The sequence below is a fragment of the Vigna unguiculata genome, chromosome 1 (genome assembly GCF_037176805.1).
Source record: "Vigna unguiculata cultivar grain cowpea cultivar isolate G323 ecotype 2 chromosome 1, ASM3717680v1, whole genome shotgun sequence".
In the NCBI taxonomy this organism is placed as follows: domain Eukaryota; kingdom Viridiplantae; phylum Streptophyta; class Magnoliopsida; order Fabales; family Fabaceae; genus Vigna; species Vigna unguiculata.
The window spans coordinates 41,272,570-41,291,118 of NC_140792.1; the positions used below are offsets into that span (position 1 = coordinate 41,272,570).

The window sequence follows — 18,549 nt, forward strand, 5'->3', positions numbered from 1 at the left end:
TAGAAACCGAAGTACAGCTTAAAACACCGAAAGACTATTGAACGAAATACAAATAATTTGCAGGTACAGATAGCAGCAGCTCCACACAAGTAGAAAAGAAAAGACCACTTTCTACACCTAATTTTATATTCTCTTTCTACCCTTTTAGTTCCTTCAACCGTGACATGCCAAACATACCCAGTGGGATTGGAAACTTCTCCATATCACAAAGACAAAATATATTTAATGATATAGAATGATATTTAGAAGCCCAGAGAAACAAGCTCATTGGAGGCATTGTCATGTACAAGTTATGAGCAATGCCAGCCTGTCGTTCACGTTGAATCACAAGTATATATAAATTCCATTTTCCTTTGTTTTTGTGATTATAGGAAAATAGAGAAATTAAGGTGAAACCATGAAAATAAGACAGGGGGTGATGTTAAAGTATAACAGTTGGGCTGTACAGGAAGCTTGAGGAGTTAACAATGTATCTTCTTCTTCTTCTTCTTCTTCTTCACTCCTCAGACCCCACCTTTATCTCCAAAAGCCTCTCCACTGGTTGTCTGCAAATTGGGCATCTATTTGTCTGGAACCTCAAAACCTTCGCACATCCACTACACATACACTGAAAATACAAAACCAATTCACCCAACGTATTCAAGGTCTCAACTTACAAATAATTAGTTTTTAACCCAAGATTTGAACAGTCATAGATTCATACTGATTCTATCAACAAATCAAAGAAAAATTCATTCAGAAAGGGAAGCTAAAATACCATATGGCGGCAGGGATGAACAATTGTATCTCGAGGCTCCGACAAGCAGATAACACATTCTTTTCCTTGGTCACTCTCATCCAAGTCAGCTTCTGTTGAATTTCCAATGCCATATATCTCCTGCAGCTCATACCTCATTCCATTCACCCACAAGATCTGCTTAATAACTTTCACCCGGAACTCTCCTTTCTCCTTCTCAAACACTGCTTGGGTAATCTGTGAGTTTGTGCTACCAGATGCTGGAGTTCTATCTGACTCATCATGATTACCAGGGGATGCGTCTGCCTTTACCGCTAGGGGGTACACATCCATATCACCCACTTTCAGTAACTCGGACTCCTCAAAAACAGAAAAATCAATACCAGTTCCAGATGGCTGCTTAAACTTCTGGCCAAGACCTTGCTCAAAGTTCACTGTCAGTGGAGCAGGATTGTTTTCCTTCACTGGTGTGAGGATGGAGTCTTCACCTTCTTTTGCAAAGAAATAAATGGTGACGCTGTTAAACAGATAAAAAGAAACACTACCTTTAGAACAAGTACATGAATAAATATAGTTCAAAATATTCACACGCACAACCATCGATGACAACTGTCCCCTTCCCCCCCTGCCCAATGTCACAAATGCGCATTAGCCTTTACAAGCCCTAAATATCAAACATGTAGCAAAATATGTGCCCATTAAGCTCCACAATACTCCAAATCTGAACATAACTGACAGTAACATTTTCACGAGTTCAAAGTTTCTTATGCAACATAGGTAAGAACTACGAAGCATAAGCCAAATATGCATTAAATTAACCATTCAGATATCTTACAGAAAAAAAAAAGGTACTGTTTCCTACAACCATAATTTTAAAATTGCAATAAATGGAAGTAGAACCTCAGTCTTCCATTATCTGTCTCCCAAAATTCAAAGTAGAACTCCAATTTAAATATAAGGGTGGAAAAGATAAAAAAAAGCATAATTAAAGATTATATTATCATTGTAAACCACCCCGAACAGCACAAAAACCTAGACAATCAAAAGCACTTCAGTCTCCATTACCTATCTCCCAAAATTTAAAAACAGAACTCCAATTTAAATATAGGGTTGGACATAATTAAAGATTATTTTAGCATTGTAAACAGTCAAACTATTGTGCAGCTACACCTCTTTGATATGGCTTCATTACATTCTCGAACAAAAGCTAAAATTAAAATGGAACAAACAATAAACTCCAACCCTGGTTTGATAGCTATAACAGCTTAAAGATACAGAACGAAACCATGGTAGTTGAATCGGGATCTAAAGTGTAAATTGAAAAACCCATTTTCTGAATTCCAAATTGAAATTACCGTGAAAAGTAAGATTCATGATCAATCATAAAAATTTAGCACACACACACACATATAAGACAGAAGCACAAATTGATTAATAACTAAAATAACATAACTCTAGGATAATTTTAACAAAAATAAACATGTGAGAGATGAAAACATAAATACTATCTGCACATACACTAGCATTTTCAAGTCAAATAGCTAATAAAGTGTCGTAGAAGCATAAAAGCAAACACTTGTTGCAAAATAACAACCACAAGGCAAAAGAGAGTAGTTGCCCGCTACACAGATTCACTACTTCAGCACACAGTAGTTGGTGCTGCAGAAATTATGGGAAGAGAAGTATAAAAGTGAGAAGGAAGAATGAGAGGAGACAAAAGTCATTCATGGGGCACTCATGTTTGGCAATGGTAGAGGGAAGAATGATAGATGCTAAGGCCAAGGTCTAACAAGAGGGGAAATAAAAGTGCATCCCTTCTCATTTCTGCTAATTAATTTTGAGAGGGTGTAGGGTTTTACAGAGTCGGTCACGCATGACCCAACCTAGTTTTGAGGACATGACCAACTTCGCTGCCAAACCATGATTTGTGTGATTTTGGAGCAATACAAGCAATTTGCTTACAAGTCAAACCCAAAATCAATTCAACCCTCAATTTTATAATAATCAAATTATTCAATTTGCAATACAAATCATGCTATACTTACTACCATTGATAATATACCTTCACTTGATCATGAACATTACATATAAAGACTTTTTCTTTAAGCTTATATGATTGGACTAGTGGCATGGCAAAAGGTTTGGGTAGTTTGAATGAGGTTATGTGATCAGTCTCTTTGCTACCATTGTAACAGGATTTTCTACAAGTTAATTAATGCTACCCTTTTCATGATGGTTAAAAGAAAAGTAGTTGCCATTTTGCCAGTCATGGTAGTCAGTTTGAGAGCAAAGGTTCATTTTGTCTGAACATTAGCTTATCAATAACGCTATTCCTTCTATTATCAATTTATCACTCTGCCAATCTGTAGTAACAAAAGATTTCAAAATGTTCAAATTGATTCTCCATCTCATCAAAGATAATTGAGTACACACTTGGTTTCATGTTAAATTCTTCATACTCACATTAAAATACTAGCTAACGTGATTGTAGGCACATTTTCATATTGATAGTTTCATGTTAAATAATTGATTCATGGTCCAAAATTGATTGGTTGAAGCACACTACGAACCCTTTACGTTGGATAAAAAAATAGATACCGAGTTTTATTACCAACTTACTTATAGAATAAATACATCCAATTGAAACACAAATCACATCACTTCAATATCAATTTTAACCAAAATCTACTTTGTAAAATCAATTTCATTCAAAAACAATTTTGCCAACACATCCAAACACACACTGAACCCTTGAAAGACACAATTACCCAAAAACAAGATACCCATTACAAAACTATATCCACTCCCACGGGAAAAAGAAACTAGCTATCTAAAGCATCAACTTATTTAATGCAGTTACCTTTGAAAAATTGCAGTTACCCTGCATCATATGCATGTTTTACACCTTACAACACTAACCAGAGCAATGTCCATTATGCTACCCAGCGGGTAACCATAGGATGACATGTTGGTAAGGTAAAAGAAAATGGTTGCCATAACATTCCGTAAAACTCAAGTTACCATGAGAGCTAAAATGAACGAGCCTAAGCAATACAAAAGATAAGACAAGCAAGCAAGTACCATTCGAATAATCCCCCACGAAAGCATCATTCCTATAAAAAAAATCCCTCGCATGAGCATAACTCCCATTAGCCTGTAAAATACTCAAGATATATTAAATAAAAATTAAAAAGAAAAACCCTGGTTGAAGTTGGTTCCATATACTTTTTAGCTTCTGATTGCTTGTGTATAGCAGAACCCTGCTTAATTGCTCACGCAAAAGTGAATGCTACTTGCTACTAGCTTTGTTCGTTCTCAGTTCAATTATTTGATTAATAACTAGAAGCTAATTAGTAATCTAATCCCACCCCCAACAAGCAGATGACGGCATCCAAAAACCCTACACCCAACAATCTCATCTTAGTGCAAGATAAACCGCATGCAGATAGCTTGTCACAAAGAACTCAGATCCCCAATTCGAATCAAACAACCCCTTCATTTCACAATTGCGATGATAACAATACATTAAGCAATCACAAAACTAATATTAACGAATTGTCAACAAAACATACCTCCCAGAAACGGTGGCATCGAAGGAAAACGAGATAAGGAAGTGGGAAGAATTTCCCTCATCAGGTTCAAGCCTAAGACTCTCTTTCCTGATATTGACATCGTTCCTTATGGTAACGGCCTTCTGGTGCTCAACAAAAGGTGCAGGGTTAGGCATCACGGGCCCACAAGGGTAACGCCCTGGAATCCACGCCGGGTCCATGTGCAGATGATGTTGATGTTGATTTTGTGGATGATGATGTTGATGCTGTAGATGATGATGTTGATGCTGTTGATGATGATGCTGATGAGGTATGGGAGGCGCCGGAGGGTAGTAACCGGGGTAATGGTACTGCGGGTAATGCAGGGTAGGGTTCGGATAAGGTGCGGCACCATGGTACACGAACGGATTCGCGGCGATCTCAGGCTGCGGCGTCACCGGCGGTGGAGGCGGCGGGTGACTCCGCCTTATCGCTCCGCTGTGTCGGCGACGGTGGTTGGCGCCACCGCTTGAGACGTTGCCCATGAACGTGAGGAAAGAAGGAAACAAAAGCCCTAATTTTGGGTTTGGGTGGTTGGATTGTCCGTGCACCCCCGGAGGTGGTGGTGGTGGTGGTTTAGTTTTGCGCTCTTTCCTTCCCGTAGTAAAACTGAAAAAAAGTTGTATTAATTATTAATTAAATAATTAATTAGTTGATATAAAAATAATAAAAAAAGAAAGGAATGAATTGAAGGGTGAAGCGAAAAGTTAAGAGTTGAAAGGGTAAGAATAATAAATGCGTGGAGAATTGATTTTGGAGAAATGAAGGAAAAGAAAAGAATAGAAATAGAGAAAATAAAAGTAAATACAGCGAAATTAACAGAGATATTAGATGGCTCGCATCATTTTCTTTTTAAAAATATATATTCAGACAGAGACAATTTTTGTTGGCACATTATTAGGAGTTGTAAAATTTAGACACCCACAACGGTACAAAGACTATGTATTAATTTATTTTTTCTCGTCTCACTGTAGTTGTCCATGTCCTTTTTCTTATACGAGATTATATATAGCATCTTTCACAAGTGGAATAAACGTCCCTACCCACATTCAATCTATGGAAGCTTTGAAGAACGAAATTTTAACATTTCTTCTCCAACTTATATTCTTGATCAGACCTATAACGTTTGTGTATGTAAGATAAATTGTCTTCATAAGTTGTCGTGTTGTAAGTATATATTTTAAACTTACTTTATCTTTAATAAATATATATGGGCAAAACATCATAAAAGTTCAATAACAAAGTTTCTGACATTATTTGAATAAATAAGTAACCTTTAAATTTATGTTAATCTTACAGTAAAATTTACATATACTTATGTATCTTAAATTTACTTTATATCTAAATAATATGGAATTTTAACACATTTTTTCATATATAGCACAAAAATACTCAATTATACATCATTTATGAATCTTATATTAAAGTTTCTGTTAGTTTTTTTTGTTGTTCATCTATTACGTTTTTATAATACACTGATTATCACTAATTTTAATATTTTAAAATATATTAAAAAAATATTTAAATTATCAATACAATATATTTTTAATGCTTATTTAAAGTCAACACCTAAACAATTAATAAAAAATCTGAACTACATTAACTTGCAAAAAGTAGAAAAAAAAACACAAAACAAGAATCGAGTGAATTAAATAATTGCATTATCTTTTAATTATAACCGAAGTAACTTGACAATCCAAATGAATTAAAATTTTTTAACTTTAATCTAAGAATTGTCGGTGAAATTTGTTCTAACAGTAGATACCTAGAACATGAAGTTTGTCGGTCCACTGCATCGAGTATATTTGATTTCCCAGAGAACCTTATTTGATCATTAAATCCAAATTCTCATAAAACAATACTAAATCATGTTCTACGTAGTTGCTATTGATGTTTTAAGATGATATATATGTACTAAAACAATTAGTGAAGTTTTCTTAATCTGTATTTCCCTTCTAATATCTTGTTCCGTTCATTGCATTACAGCTGATAAGACATCACAGGCAAACTAGTGCTCCATTGTTGTCACATAATTAACAACACCACGTTAAGGAACATCACCTGTGATCCTTATGTGGTTTATAATGTATTTCCAAGTTTATACCTAAACTACATTCTCATTCACACTTTTCATTTTTTTCTTCTTTTTCATGAGAATCTCATTTTGTACTCTAACACACTTTCCAAATTCTTATTTCCTTCACACGTAACTTTAGTACTTTGCACTAGTTTTAGATAACTTGAATGTTAATCTTGGCACATTTAGTTAGAAGATGATAAATATTGCAATCAAGAAATGAAGGCAATATTTCTTATGCATGATTTTCATTAATCTTTCGTTATGATGATGATTTCTTCGTTATATAACATTGTAAATTTTTTATACAGTCCTTAACAAATTACTGCCGTTGTTTTTTTTTTCTTTTTCTTTTTAATGAGGAAATGTTCCGATGTTGGTGTTGACTCTAAAATATGTACGGTATTTTGGTCAAAATTTATTTTAGGAATCAAAATTTCTTATTCACGTTATAGTTGTACTACTCGATTATCCGATTAATTAAAATAAATGCTTAAAATTAGTCAAGTTTTAAACTTTGTTCAACATGAAGATGTATCTCGTTGAATATACATGATATATATGAATCAAAAAGTTTCTTGATATCTTATCTCAAATGTATTCAATTGTAAAACAAATATGGGATAATAGATAAATATACTATTATGAATTGAGATTAAATTTTAATGAATATTAGATTTAAATTAAATAATTTATAAGTGCGTTTATTTTAGATTTGGGAACAATTTTTCTTTTTTTTTTAATGATCGAGTTTAAAAATTGTGTTTGGAAATAACATTTTAAGAATAATTTGAGAAAAAAAAAATTGTTCTATTGGAGTAAAGTTACTTTTGTATTGGTCCAACATCTATAATCAATTATAAAACGAGTCAAAGTTAGGTAAATTAATTAAAATTAAAGTTTGTTTTTGTAATATATAAAATAAATATTTATATTAATTAAGTAGTGTAAATTATTAACATAAATTTTCAATTTTAAAATTACATCTAAATTTTTATAGTTTTAAAAATAGAAAAATATTAATGTACAACAGAAAAAGTTTAATCAATACTCAATATATAAAAGTGATAAAATTTATAGGATGTAAAATATAATTACAAAAAATAAAAGGAAAAAACAAATGTATAATAAATGTAGACAAAATCAAAGTATATTTATATTATTGTTTTTAAAAATATTTTCCAAATATACAATTTCTCGGAGAGCTTTTAACTTCTTGTGTTGTGAGATTTGAATTTATACTCTGCAGAATAGGACTAGGATGATTCATCATTTTATTGTGGGCATCATCTCGACCATAATTAAAGATATTGTTTAAAATAATCACGTAATTAATATTCATATTAAGATACTCTAAACAATTAAGTTGGATTTACCAAGTGAGACACAGTTTACCAAGTAAAAACTTTAATTATTGTTATATTTATTATATTTCGCAAATTGCTGATTTAAGCGTTAAAAGTGTCTTTACATAAATCCACCTCACATCTAAACCGAAGAAAATGAATAGAAAAGATGAAAAATAAGGATACTTCGATATATTGTAAGAATATATAGAATTGGAAATTGGAAGTGATTATTTATTCTGTAACGAATATATAGAAACTTCATAAAAAGTAATAATTTATCCTATTTTATGAATTTTAAATTCTGGTATTATGTCACAACCATGTTACTACATGACAGGGATGAAATGTTACACTAAAAATAAAATCCTATATAGCTGAGAAAACCTTGTCATGCTTCTCAGAATCTTTGAAATTGGTCAAAGAATGCATTATTAGTTCCAGTTTGAAACACAAGGAAAAGTATTATAAGAAGACTCTGTCACCCAAAAGAAAATACGTTGAAGATGACATTTTTCGAATGTACAACTTTCTTTGACCTAACATACTTCTTCTGTTATAACATACATTTCAACAGAGTCCTTATCTCACAATAATCTTTGAATTATGTCTTTATTTGTTAAAGACTGTTACTATTATTTGTTATTATTTTTATTGGGGACTGGATTTTTTTTTTCAGATACGTATTTTGGACGGATAAATTAGACTTAGATTAACTAATAAAGTTTAAAATGATAACTCTAAAATTAATAAGACTTTTCATATCAATCCGACATTTATTTGTCCTCCTGATAGCAAAAATATACATTTTCAAATTTTACTTATCAAAACAAATTAGAAATTTCTTAATTTCAAGGTGTAATGAAAATGTTCTATACGAAGGTTCGTTGTGGATAATATTCTATTTTTTTAAATTATTAGGATTTAGCTCCAATTTGTGGAACGGCAATAAGAACGTGCGAGAAAAGAGGAAGAGAAACACGTCAAGCTTAAAAAGTTTATTTTTTAAAAAAGCGTACTGAAAACTTTCCATATAGACGTAAAAAAAATGCACATAGTTATATAATAGATTATGTTCTCAGAATAATTTAATTCAGTTGATTTAAAACTTATAATCGATTCAAATTTTTATATATAACTGATTAGATTTTCTTTCTGTATTATTACTATTTTCAAATTGTTTCCTTACTACTTTTTTCTTACTTCACCATTAAAAAAAAATAAGGATTGCGAAATAGGGCAAAGGATAACGAGTAATATATAATGAAAAAGTATTGAAAAATTTCAGGAATTTTTATTCAAAACAATTATTTTTTACTTGCATAACTTTTTGCCAGCGTGAAACAGGTTCTTAAACAAACTTTTAAATCAAGTTGAACTCTTAAACTATCTTGATTTAAAAAGTGATCAATTTCAACTTTCAATTAAAAAAATAAAACATAGTCAAACTCCACCACATTTAAAAAAAAAATGACAAACTTGGAACCAGTATCATTTTCATCCATAATCCAGAAAATCTAGAAAATCCAGAAGTAAAATCTAAGAGACAGGAGTGAAATGAAATGAGATTGCAACATGGTAAACAAAAGAATCTGTCAGAAATAGAGAAAAAAAAATATAAAATTTAAGTCAATGGGTCAAAGACTTAGCTTAAATCACAAACCTTTGTGTGCCGCCTCCTCTTCGTTCCAACCTCCGCATGCTCTCCTTCGATTTTTTCACACCATTGCCATTTCCAAACAAACCTTAACGAAACACACACCCATATCAATCATCCTAGGAATTGTTTTACACGTGTCTCAAGGCATGAAGATTCCCTGTTGTTCTTTTTGTACTTGTTTCTCAGCATCGGTCAAAGAACAAGAAACTAAGCACGGTACGTGTAAACATGTCAATGTCTTTTCTTTCTCCTCTCATGATTTGCTTTTTCATCACATTTTATCTTAAAGTCATAGAATTCTGCATTGGATCTGTAATAATAACCCAACAGAAGAGCCAGGTGAAGAGAACGATGGAAACTTTCGCACATTCACTTACAGAGAATTGAATTCTGCCACGCGGGGTTTTCATCCCTCGGAAAAGATCGGAGAAGGAGGCTTCGGCTCTGTCTATAAGGTTACACACATATCATATCGTCATTTTTCTTTCTTTTTTTTCATGTGGGTATTGAAGAAATCTACGATTGATGATGAATCGAGAATTGAATTTGAAGTTGTTGTGTAAATTGTAAAGGGGCAGCTTCGGGATGGAAGTTTGGTGGCTGTTAAAGTGCTCTCGATTGAGCTAGATTCCGTAAAAGGAGAGAGGGGTTTTGTAGCAGAATTGAATACACTTGCAAATGTGAAGCACCAAAATCTAGTTATTCTTCGAGGGTGTTGTGTTGAAGGAGCCCACAGATACATAGTCTACGATTATATGCAAAACAATAGCCTTCGTCACACTTTCTTAGGTGATCTTCAGATTATTATTATGTTCTTAGTGTAGAATTATACTCATACTGTCTTTTGATTTTCTGTTACTGTTGAAAGGTTCTGAGGAAAAAAGAATGACATTCAGCTGGGAGGCTCGGAGAGATGTATCAGTAGGTGTGGCTAGAGTGCTTGCTTTTCTTCATGAGGAACTTCAACCCCATATTGTGCACAGAGATATCAAATCCAGCAATGTTCTTCTTGATGAAAATTTCACACCAAAAGTCTCAGATTTTGGCCTGGCCAAGCTACTGAGAGATGAAAAATCCCACATCAGTACCCAAGTTGCAGGCACATTGTGAGCAAAACCACAACCAAAACTCCTTTTGAGTGAATGAAACAAATTTGGATTCTTTTTACTGAATTACTGATGGGTTTCTTTAATCTTTTTGTAGAGGTTATCTTGCTCCGGAATACGCCAGTTCTGGCCACCTGACACGAAAATCAGATGTTTATAGTTTTGGAGTACTGCTTCTAGAAATTGTGAGTGGCCAAAGAGCAGTAGATGATCGTTGTTTCATAGTTGAGAAGGTAACAGAATTGGAGAAGTGAACATAAATGTTTTATTGTTTGGACATGCATGTTGATTGATTGTGATTGTTTGAACATGATGATGACAGTCTTGGGCTGCGTACGAGGGTAATGATCTTCTGAGAATGGTGGATCCAATGCTGAAGATGAACTATCCCATGGAAGAAGCTAAACGGTTTCTAATGGTGGGGCTTTGTTGCGTGCAAGAAACGGCCAGGGTGAGGCCACGAATGTCAGAGGTTGTAGACATGTTGAGCAAAAACATTGAGATGGAAGAGTTTAATGTTTCACGACCAGGATTTGTGAATGACATGAGGAACGCCGGAACGAGGAGGCAAATAAATTCGTCAGAGGAATCAAGTGCAGCAGCATCCTTTGCAGATTCCTCGGGATGGAGTACCACCAATCTTGCTCGTTAGATTTCATAGATGCGTGCTTAGGTTGCTCTGTAGGATCATAAATCGTTAACTGCGTTTAAGATTCATCATAGTTTTTCTCAAGTGGTTACAATCATCAATTTTTTTTTCCTGCATATATATGTAACATGAATTTTCTCTTTGGAAGGTGTTTTATACATATCAGAATGAGACAATAGAAATATGTAACAAGAAAGAAGTGAGAGATAGAGATAGTTTCATTTACTGCGTGAGATGAGAGGTCAAATTGTTGATTCAATAATCCAAATAATATTGCTTCCACATGGAATTTTTTTGATTGGATGCAAGTGCTCAAGTGAATATTTATGATTCTTGATTGTTGGAAGTCATTTGTGGTTGAGAAAAAAAGAAGGATTGATACATTAGTGCCCTTTTTATGATTGTTTAAATAATAATAAAAAAAGAATTTCTTTGTATAAATATTGTGAAATGATTAAATTTCACTCAGAAAAGTTTCTTAAGGCACTGAAAACTTTACATTGAAATGAGAATAGTGAACCATTTTCCACAAGAGTACCAATTAGATATGCGTTTTGACCTAACTTGACCTATTCAAGTTAATAGTGTTGTTTGGTTTTATTTTGTTGCATGTCAATTCATTTGGGGAAATCATAATGCATATTTATGGGCTTACACAAAATTCCTTTTAGAAATCAATTGGATGTGCAACTAACATGTAAAGGAAAAATTAGCAAGTCCATTAGTTACTTATGCCAATCTGTTTTGAGTTTATTTTTCTCTCTTTACACTCTCCTTAATTATGGGATTTTTCAAATATTTTTACTTCTATTTGTGCATCATTTTAAAATAGTATTAATTATTTTTTTTATTGATTGCATATTTACCATTTTACTTCCTTTTTAATTAAGTGATTCGTATAGAGAAAAAATGATAAAAAAATGTATTTGATCACCTTATTATTATTTTTTAATTTTGAAAAAAAAATATTGTAAATAATTATGGTAACATGAAAAAATTATAACTTGCGTAATTTTAAAAGTAGAACCAAATAACATTTTGTATATCACTAAAAAAATATAAAAAACATTATAACATTATGTATCAAATTTGTATTTGAATAACACTAATAATTAAATTTATTAACAAAAATAAAACAAAGCATTATATGTATGAATTACCATCAAATTTTTGTTTCTGAAATCATTTATCCAAATACAATGTGTGGAGGTTGGAATACATTAACAAAATATATGAGTGTTCATAAAACCTTTCTGCGTGATTTGAAACAAAAAATACAAATTACACAAAATTTTCAATAATAATGAATAATGTAGCCAATAATAACAATTATACAAAAATATTTTGGAGTAAGTAACATATATTTTGTTTTCGTAAAAGTACTTGTTCATAATAAAATATGTTTTTCACTCTCAATGGATTTTAGTATATTCGTCACTTCAAAATGAATAACATGACTTTGAATTTCAGAAAATCGAAGACGAAGAAATTTGGTTGAGGTTGTAATAGACTCAATAAAACATTTACATATAAAAAATTAAATTGGTTATGATAAATAATTATATATGAAAGTTATATTTTCTGATTAGACAATAACAATAATATGATGATATGCAATTGTTCATAACATGTTTTTAGTATTCTGATTTGGTAGTATGACAATTACATTGAGTACAAATTTTGTTATCTCTTAATAAAATTATTTATGTTCAAACCAAGAAATTACAAAATCTATATAACTTACAAAATCACAACTCAAATCAGAATTCCTTATTTCAATATTATGTATTTTTATTATCAATAGATTTAATTAAATTTTAAGTCACTCATAAATTTAGATACTTTTAATTTAATTTTTATTTTAAAAAAATATTTTGAGTAAAAAAAAAATCACCATGGTTTAAATGTTTTATTCTACATAATTGTTCACTTTCAAAATTATACAGAGACAAATATCATTAATATTCATATTATAGTGAATGTGAATGAGAAAGATATAAAACTATTTTAGATAATAATGAAGTACTTAACACTTTCTTTCTACTACCATAACTAAACTTTTGATCAAGATGGTCATCAATACAATTTTTTAATATTAATAATGAGATTGTTACCAATACAAACTTTTTTAACTCTTGATGATCGTTCAAATCTAAAACTTGGATATTTTTTATCCTCAATGTTAAACAAAATAATCTTATTTGTCCAGACTGCAAACTCTTTTTAAATATAAAAAATTATGTTCCAAAAGAAAAAAACATTATTTAAGTATGTCAACATTAAATATCTGTAAAAGTCACTTGTTTAACACTTGACAAAGTTAAAAAATCTTCAAACTCGGTTTCTTAAAGAGTGTGGTGGCATCTCAGTTAAAGATACAAGGATATAAGGATAAAATGTTAAAAATAAAGACAAATAAAACTAAAGATATTGAAATTAAAAATAAAATATACCTGGTCATAATTTTTATGTCATGTTGTCGCACTTCTTATAAAAAAATTATTTTGGAATTTGGATATGTCTATTTATTATAAATGCAAGTAATATATCAATGGTCATCCTTATCATCGATAATATATTTAATAGTTCCTGGAAAGAGATAATTTGTTTTATCAGCAAATAAGTAAGTTTATCATACTTTGATATGTAATGTTAAAAAGAAGACTAATTAATTTTAACCAAGCAATTCTATTTTATAATTTATTTATAAATTTTGACTTAATTAACTTTTAAATTCTTAATATATGATTAGTCTTTTTAATATTAAATAATTTTTTCTTTCAATTTGTTGCCTACTAAATTGTTTAATAAATTATAAAATGCTGATTTAAAATTCTTGAAAAAAAATATGGACTCTTTAAAATAATTCTCTTCCAATGTATTTTTTTTCACCACCAGAACAATCAATGTTGCTTTTCATAATATAATAAATTGTCTAAAAAAATATATATATTAGAATTTCAAAATTATTTAAATCTAAACTTTTTATATTAATTCATAAACATTTTAATACTTTTTAAAATAGCAAAGTGCTCAAATAATTCTTCAAAATCACCAAAAGTTGAAGGTTTCTAGCATAGGTTGATTTAAAATTATTTCTACATGAAGGATTAAACCTATAAATTATTATTTGGGGGCATATTACATTTTGTTCTTCTCATTTTTTTTCTTCTTGCACTTGCGTATTATTAGATGTGTTGTTGAAGATTCATGATTTTTTTTTTCTGAAAAAAATAACCACAAAGGTGTGTACTTATGTACAGACCTAGGAAAGAAAAATACTTGTTTTCACAGCTCTTTCTCTTCTCACAAATATCTAGATTTACAACTCCTTTTAAAAAAAATTATATTTAAATAATAATAATAATAAATATAAATAAAATATTATGGTATAATAATAATTTATATAGTTGCAGAACAATTATAAAAAAAGAAAATATCAACTTATCGTGTTGACTGGCCAAGTAAAATAAAATAAAATTGGTAAAGTTATATAAATCATGACAACCAGAAAGAAAAAGAAATAAATACTTGTACTAGTGAATGGTTCAGTAAACATTCAACAATAGTTCAAAAGTTGAGTCATTACTGAATTATAGGATGTACTTCTCACTCTAGAACTCATTACTGAAAGCAATAATTGATATTAAATATTGTGTAACAAAATCTTGTGAAAGTTTTCTGATCAGTAGGTACAAATTGGATGAAAAGAAACCAGAAAAACAAGAATCTGTGACTATACAAGTCTTCATTTGCATCAAAGTGAAAAAATGAAAACACATAGGTAGTGGTACTTAAATAAAACCATCTTCACAAATGCTTGAGTTGAATGAAGAAAGTGTTCTGCACCAAGCTTTTGCAACAATACTAATCAATCTGACAAGCATCGCTAACATAGGCTCCACGAACAATGACGTAACCCCAATTTTCAAGAGAGTATACCTGTGTCACTAAAAGGGTAATAGAAACATGAAAGAGACAGAAAACAATTAAGGAAAAAATCTACTAACTACAAGACATAATATATTTGTTCTATGTTATATCATCAAAATTTACAGTTAATGATGTCACTGTTTTCTTTCTGTCAACGAATTCAAACTAGTGAAATAGAGAATATCTCAAAACCTGGTGCATGATTTGGGTTGAAATGTACTGAATAGAAACAAATGCAAATGAAGCCAAGATGTTAACTAGTCAATCACAGACAAAAAAAATGACAACACAACAATGAAAAGGATTGGTGCATGCATCAAATTCAAGATGACAATGATCTTTGAAGGACAAAAGATCTCAATGTAATACCGATAAGAAGAGAAAGCAAATATCAAAAGAAACAATGTTTCTTTAATTATTTTATTTCCTTCACTTACCTCTCTAGATGATACTTTGAACCAGGTAGGCCATGGATTAAACCTAACACAATCAAGCATGATCAGTAGATATATCATTTATCAGACATGAGAGGAAATTAATATGAGACCTTATTTTCAAACCTCTTCTAACATCATTCATTCCGACAGAAGAGGTAGAAAGAAACATTAGGAAAACAAAAGAGACATCATGAACTGAGTTTCACAGAAAGTATGAAACCAAACTACATCAGTTTTTGTTTTAACTAATAACTAACAACATGCATGACTCCTCGCACGCCATTAGTTAAAGCCATCACTGTTCTGATGGGCTCTGCAAATGGCATACAGGGAGCCAGGCACGCCAAGCATGTTAACAGTAACATATAAAACCAAATGCAAACTTAGCCATGTTTTTCTCAGTAACATGGAAGAAGGTATGTATATGAGGTAGAAGCAATTGAACAGCATGTTATATATATATACACAAAGACAAGGCCTTCTATGTCTTCCAAATGACAAAAACACCCCTAAAACCCTTCTGGCTACTGTTTTAACTTGGGAAACAACTAAGAAGCTAGAAATTTGGCATGAAGCAAAGTTTGCTTTGTAAATAATTCTACCTGAACCTACCTTGTCTCTCTCTTTTTCTGTTCCCCACTTTACTTTTTCAAACTCCCTAAGAGTTACAAACTCATTGAAGAGAATAGTGTTACATATATAATACACTCACACACACATATATATATATATAAAAAAGTGATTGAAGAGGGACTATGAGGGTCTTGTCATGTTTACTGTTGGCTGAGATGGCTCTAGGCATGGCTCAGGATTCAACTTCTTTTTCCATTGCATAAAGGGCAAGTCATTTTTATCTTGAGAAACTAACTTGTCTCCAAGTGCTTGGATCCCCTTAAGATTCCTATTCCCTCACCATTCAGTTTCTTTAAAGAACAAGATATTTCCCTCTCTTGTCCTTTTCCCTTTACACAAAGTGTTTCTTTTTCCTTTCTCTTTTGGTATGGTATACATGATGTAAGAATACAACCTAGAATTGAAATATTGAAAGGGAGCTACTCATATGGAACATATTTATTTAATTTTCTTATGTCCTTTTTTTTCCATTGAATCAACTTCTGCAGAATAAACTGTTGTAAAATCATTTTTTACCACTACCATCTTCGTTGTGGTCCACTGTGTAAACCATATGATAATTAAATGTTAGAGCAACAAACAACTGTGATAAAGTGTTCAGTAATCTGTCTATTTCTTATGAACTTTGGTTGTAACGAAAATTTTTGAATCAGAATTGTTTGTCGTCTGTACCAAAGTATGTAACCTATTGTCTTGCGTAGTATACACGGGTGCTTTCAAATTTTGTCTGTTGATACTCCATGCAAGAACTGATAAACTCCAAAATGAAATTATTAAAAGGGAAAGCACGAAACTTTATTCGACCCAGAGAAAAAAAAAAAAAAAAAGAAAAGACAAATTGAAAGGCATTAACATGTTAAACTGCTGAATGAATTGCATGCATGATGGAAAAAAAGCAACGTCCTGGGTAATGCTTACAACAGTCACGGGCAAAGACACATGCAATTATGCAAAAGCAGAGTGGCTAAAGTAGAGGGTTCCCTTCTAGTTAGACAGGAATCTCACGTAGGACCAGAACCAATCCTGAAACAAACACGTTCAAGTTGCAAATAAAGCTGCAGATTTTCCATACTCAGAATCTTGTAGAGAATACTCGACAAGACAAATATTTACAAAACATTGTTGTATGAAGTAGGAACCTGCTATATCACTCCTTTGGCAACATATATGTGTTTGGAATAACCTTCTATGCTCTTCTCTTCTTTTTTGTTTATGCTTTGCTACCAGCACTTGTGCACATGCCTTCTGCTTTACTTCCAACTTTTTAAGTTGCTTGCCCTTATATTTTAATTACTATTACATTATTCGGATCAATTCAACACAGTTTTAAATAATTATATAAGACAACACACTAATAGACACTAGTCAACATTGCATCACAAAGCATGCATGTCAAATTTATAATATAATATTTATCTAAAATTACATTATCTAACGTTACAACGTGATTTCATACTTATATGTCAATTCAAACATGTAGCCTTAAAAATAAAAACAAAGTTTACATTGTTGTCTTCTAATTTCAACTTTTCTATGTTGTATCCTTGAGTTGTTTTTTTTTTTTAACATGACATGCTTAACCCAAAACTATCTTAAATTGACAATTCGATTAAATGTGGGGACAGTTTTGTTTTTTACAAGGAAACCATATTAATGATTTTGCAATGAGGTATGAGTGGTCCTCTTTTATTTTCATGAGAGCAACACAGCAATTGGTACTTCAAATCATTAGGAGCTATGTGTTACAATTAAGTGAGGACACAGACAATCGGCCAATACATATAAACTGCCATAAATTATTGAACATCGGTGTGAGGGAGAGATCACGTTCCAGAAGGATCGATATAATTTTTAAAAGTAAAACATTAATAATAAAAAGCCTATTTTATCAATTGAATTGTTAAATTATACTTTTTATATAACAATGATTCTTTATGTTAAATTTTTGTTATGGTTTAGCAACATAATGAATAATTCATATTTAATATATTTTGAAAAATATATAAACATAATTTTGAAAACAAAATTTTGTTTATAATGTGAAAAAAAAAATCCATGACTTCCAATGACATTAATAATATGTTTAATTATTTTTTTTTCTATTTTTATTCCAAATTAATAAATTGATCTTTCAGTTTTTTTAAATTTTAATTTGGTCCCGACTTTTACAAAATTAATATAATTTGGTCCTTTTTTTGTTAAATTTTTTGAAATGAGTTAATAATTTTTTATCAAAATTGACAGTATAATTATGTTAATTACATCAATAAAACATATTATCATTATTAATAACTTTAATTTTAATTAAAAATTCTTAGCCTGTTTCAAAAAATTTAACGAAAAAAATCATATTGCATCAATTTTTTAAAAATTGAGATCAAA

At 30.9% G+C, this 18,549-nt stretch overlaps 2 protein-coding genes and 1 long non-coding RNA gene across 6 annotated transcripts; 1 reads left to right on the plus strand and 2 right to left on the minus strand.

Moving 5' to 3' along the window:
- Positions 1-201: 201 nt before the first annotated feature.
- LOC114195813 (putative E3 ubiquitin-protein ligase LOG2) lies at positions 202-5,046 on the minus strand. The gene is made up of 3 exons (XM_028086255.2): positions 4,309-5,046; positions 758-1,253; positions 202-607 (listed from the first exon to the last, which is right to left on the minus strand). Exons 1-3 carry the CDS (start codon positions 4,809-4,811, stop codon positions 497-499), a joined length of 1,110 nt encoding a protein of 369 aa, XP_027942056.1. The 5' UTR covers positions 4,812-5,046; the 3' UTR covers positions 202-496.
- A 4,350-nt stretch (positions 5,047-9,396) lies between these two features.
- Positions 9,397-11,467, plus strand: LOC114176231 (putative serine/threonine-protein kinase). 2 transcript variants are annotated; one of them, XM_028061206.2, is made up of 6 exons: positions 9,397-9,625; positions 9,749-9,864; positions 9,982-10,198; positions 10,278-10,515; positions 10,613-10,748; positions 10,838-11,467. In XM_028061206.2, the coding sequence occupies exons 1-6, from the start codon at positions 9,556-9,558 to the stop codon at positions 11,165-11,167; spliced, it is 1,107 nt and encodes a 368-aa protein (XP_027917007.1). In that variant the 5' UTR covers positions 9,397-9,555; the 3' UTR covers positions 11,168-11,467. The 2 variants fall into 2 exon arrangements, with proteins under 2 accessions (XP_027917007.1, XP_027916998.1); XM_028061197.2 differs by having other exon boundaries at positions 9,398-9,625; positions 9,740-9,864.
- Positions 11,468-14,785: 3,318 nt separating this feature from the next.
- LOC114193623 (uncharacterized) lies at positions 14,786-17,445 on the minus strand. Of its 3 annotated transcripts, XR_014995036.1 has the most exons (3): positions 17,307-17,445; positions 17,086-17,190; positions 14,786-15,577 (listed from the first exon to the last, which is right to left on the minus strand). It is a non-coding gene; the product is annotated as an uncharacterized LOC114193623 (long non-coding RNA). The 3 variants fall into 3 exon arrangements; XR_014995038.1 differs by lacking the exons at positions 17,086-17,190; positions 17,307-17,445 and adding an exon at positions 16,147-17,079; XR_014995037.1 differs by lacking the exons at positions 17,086-17,190; positions 17,307-17,445 and adding an exon at positions 16,137-17,079.
- Between the last annotated feature and the right edge of the window lie 1,104 nt (positions 17,446-18,549).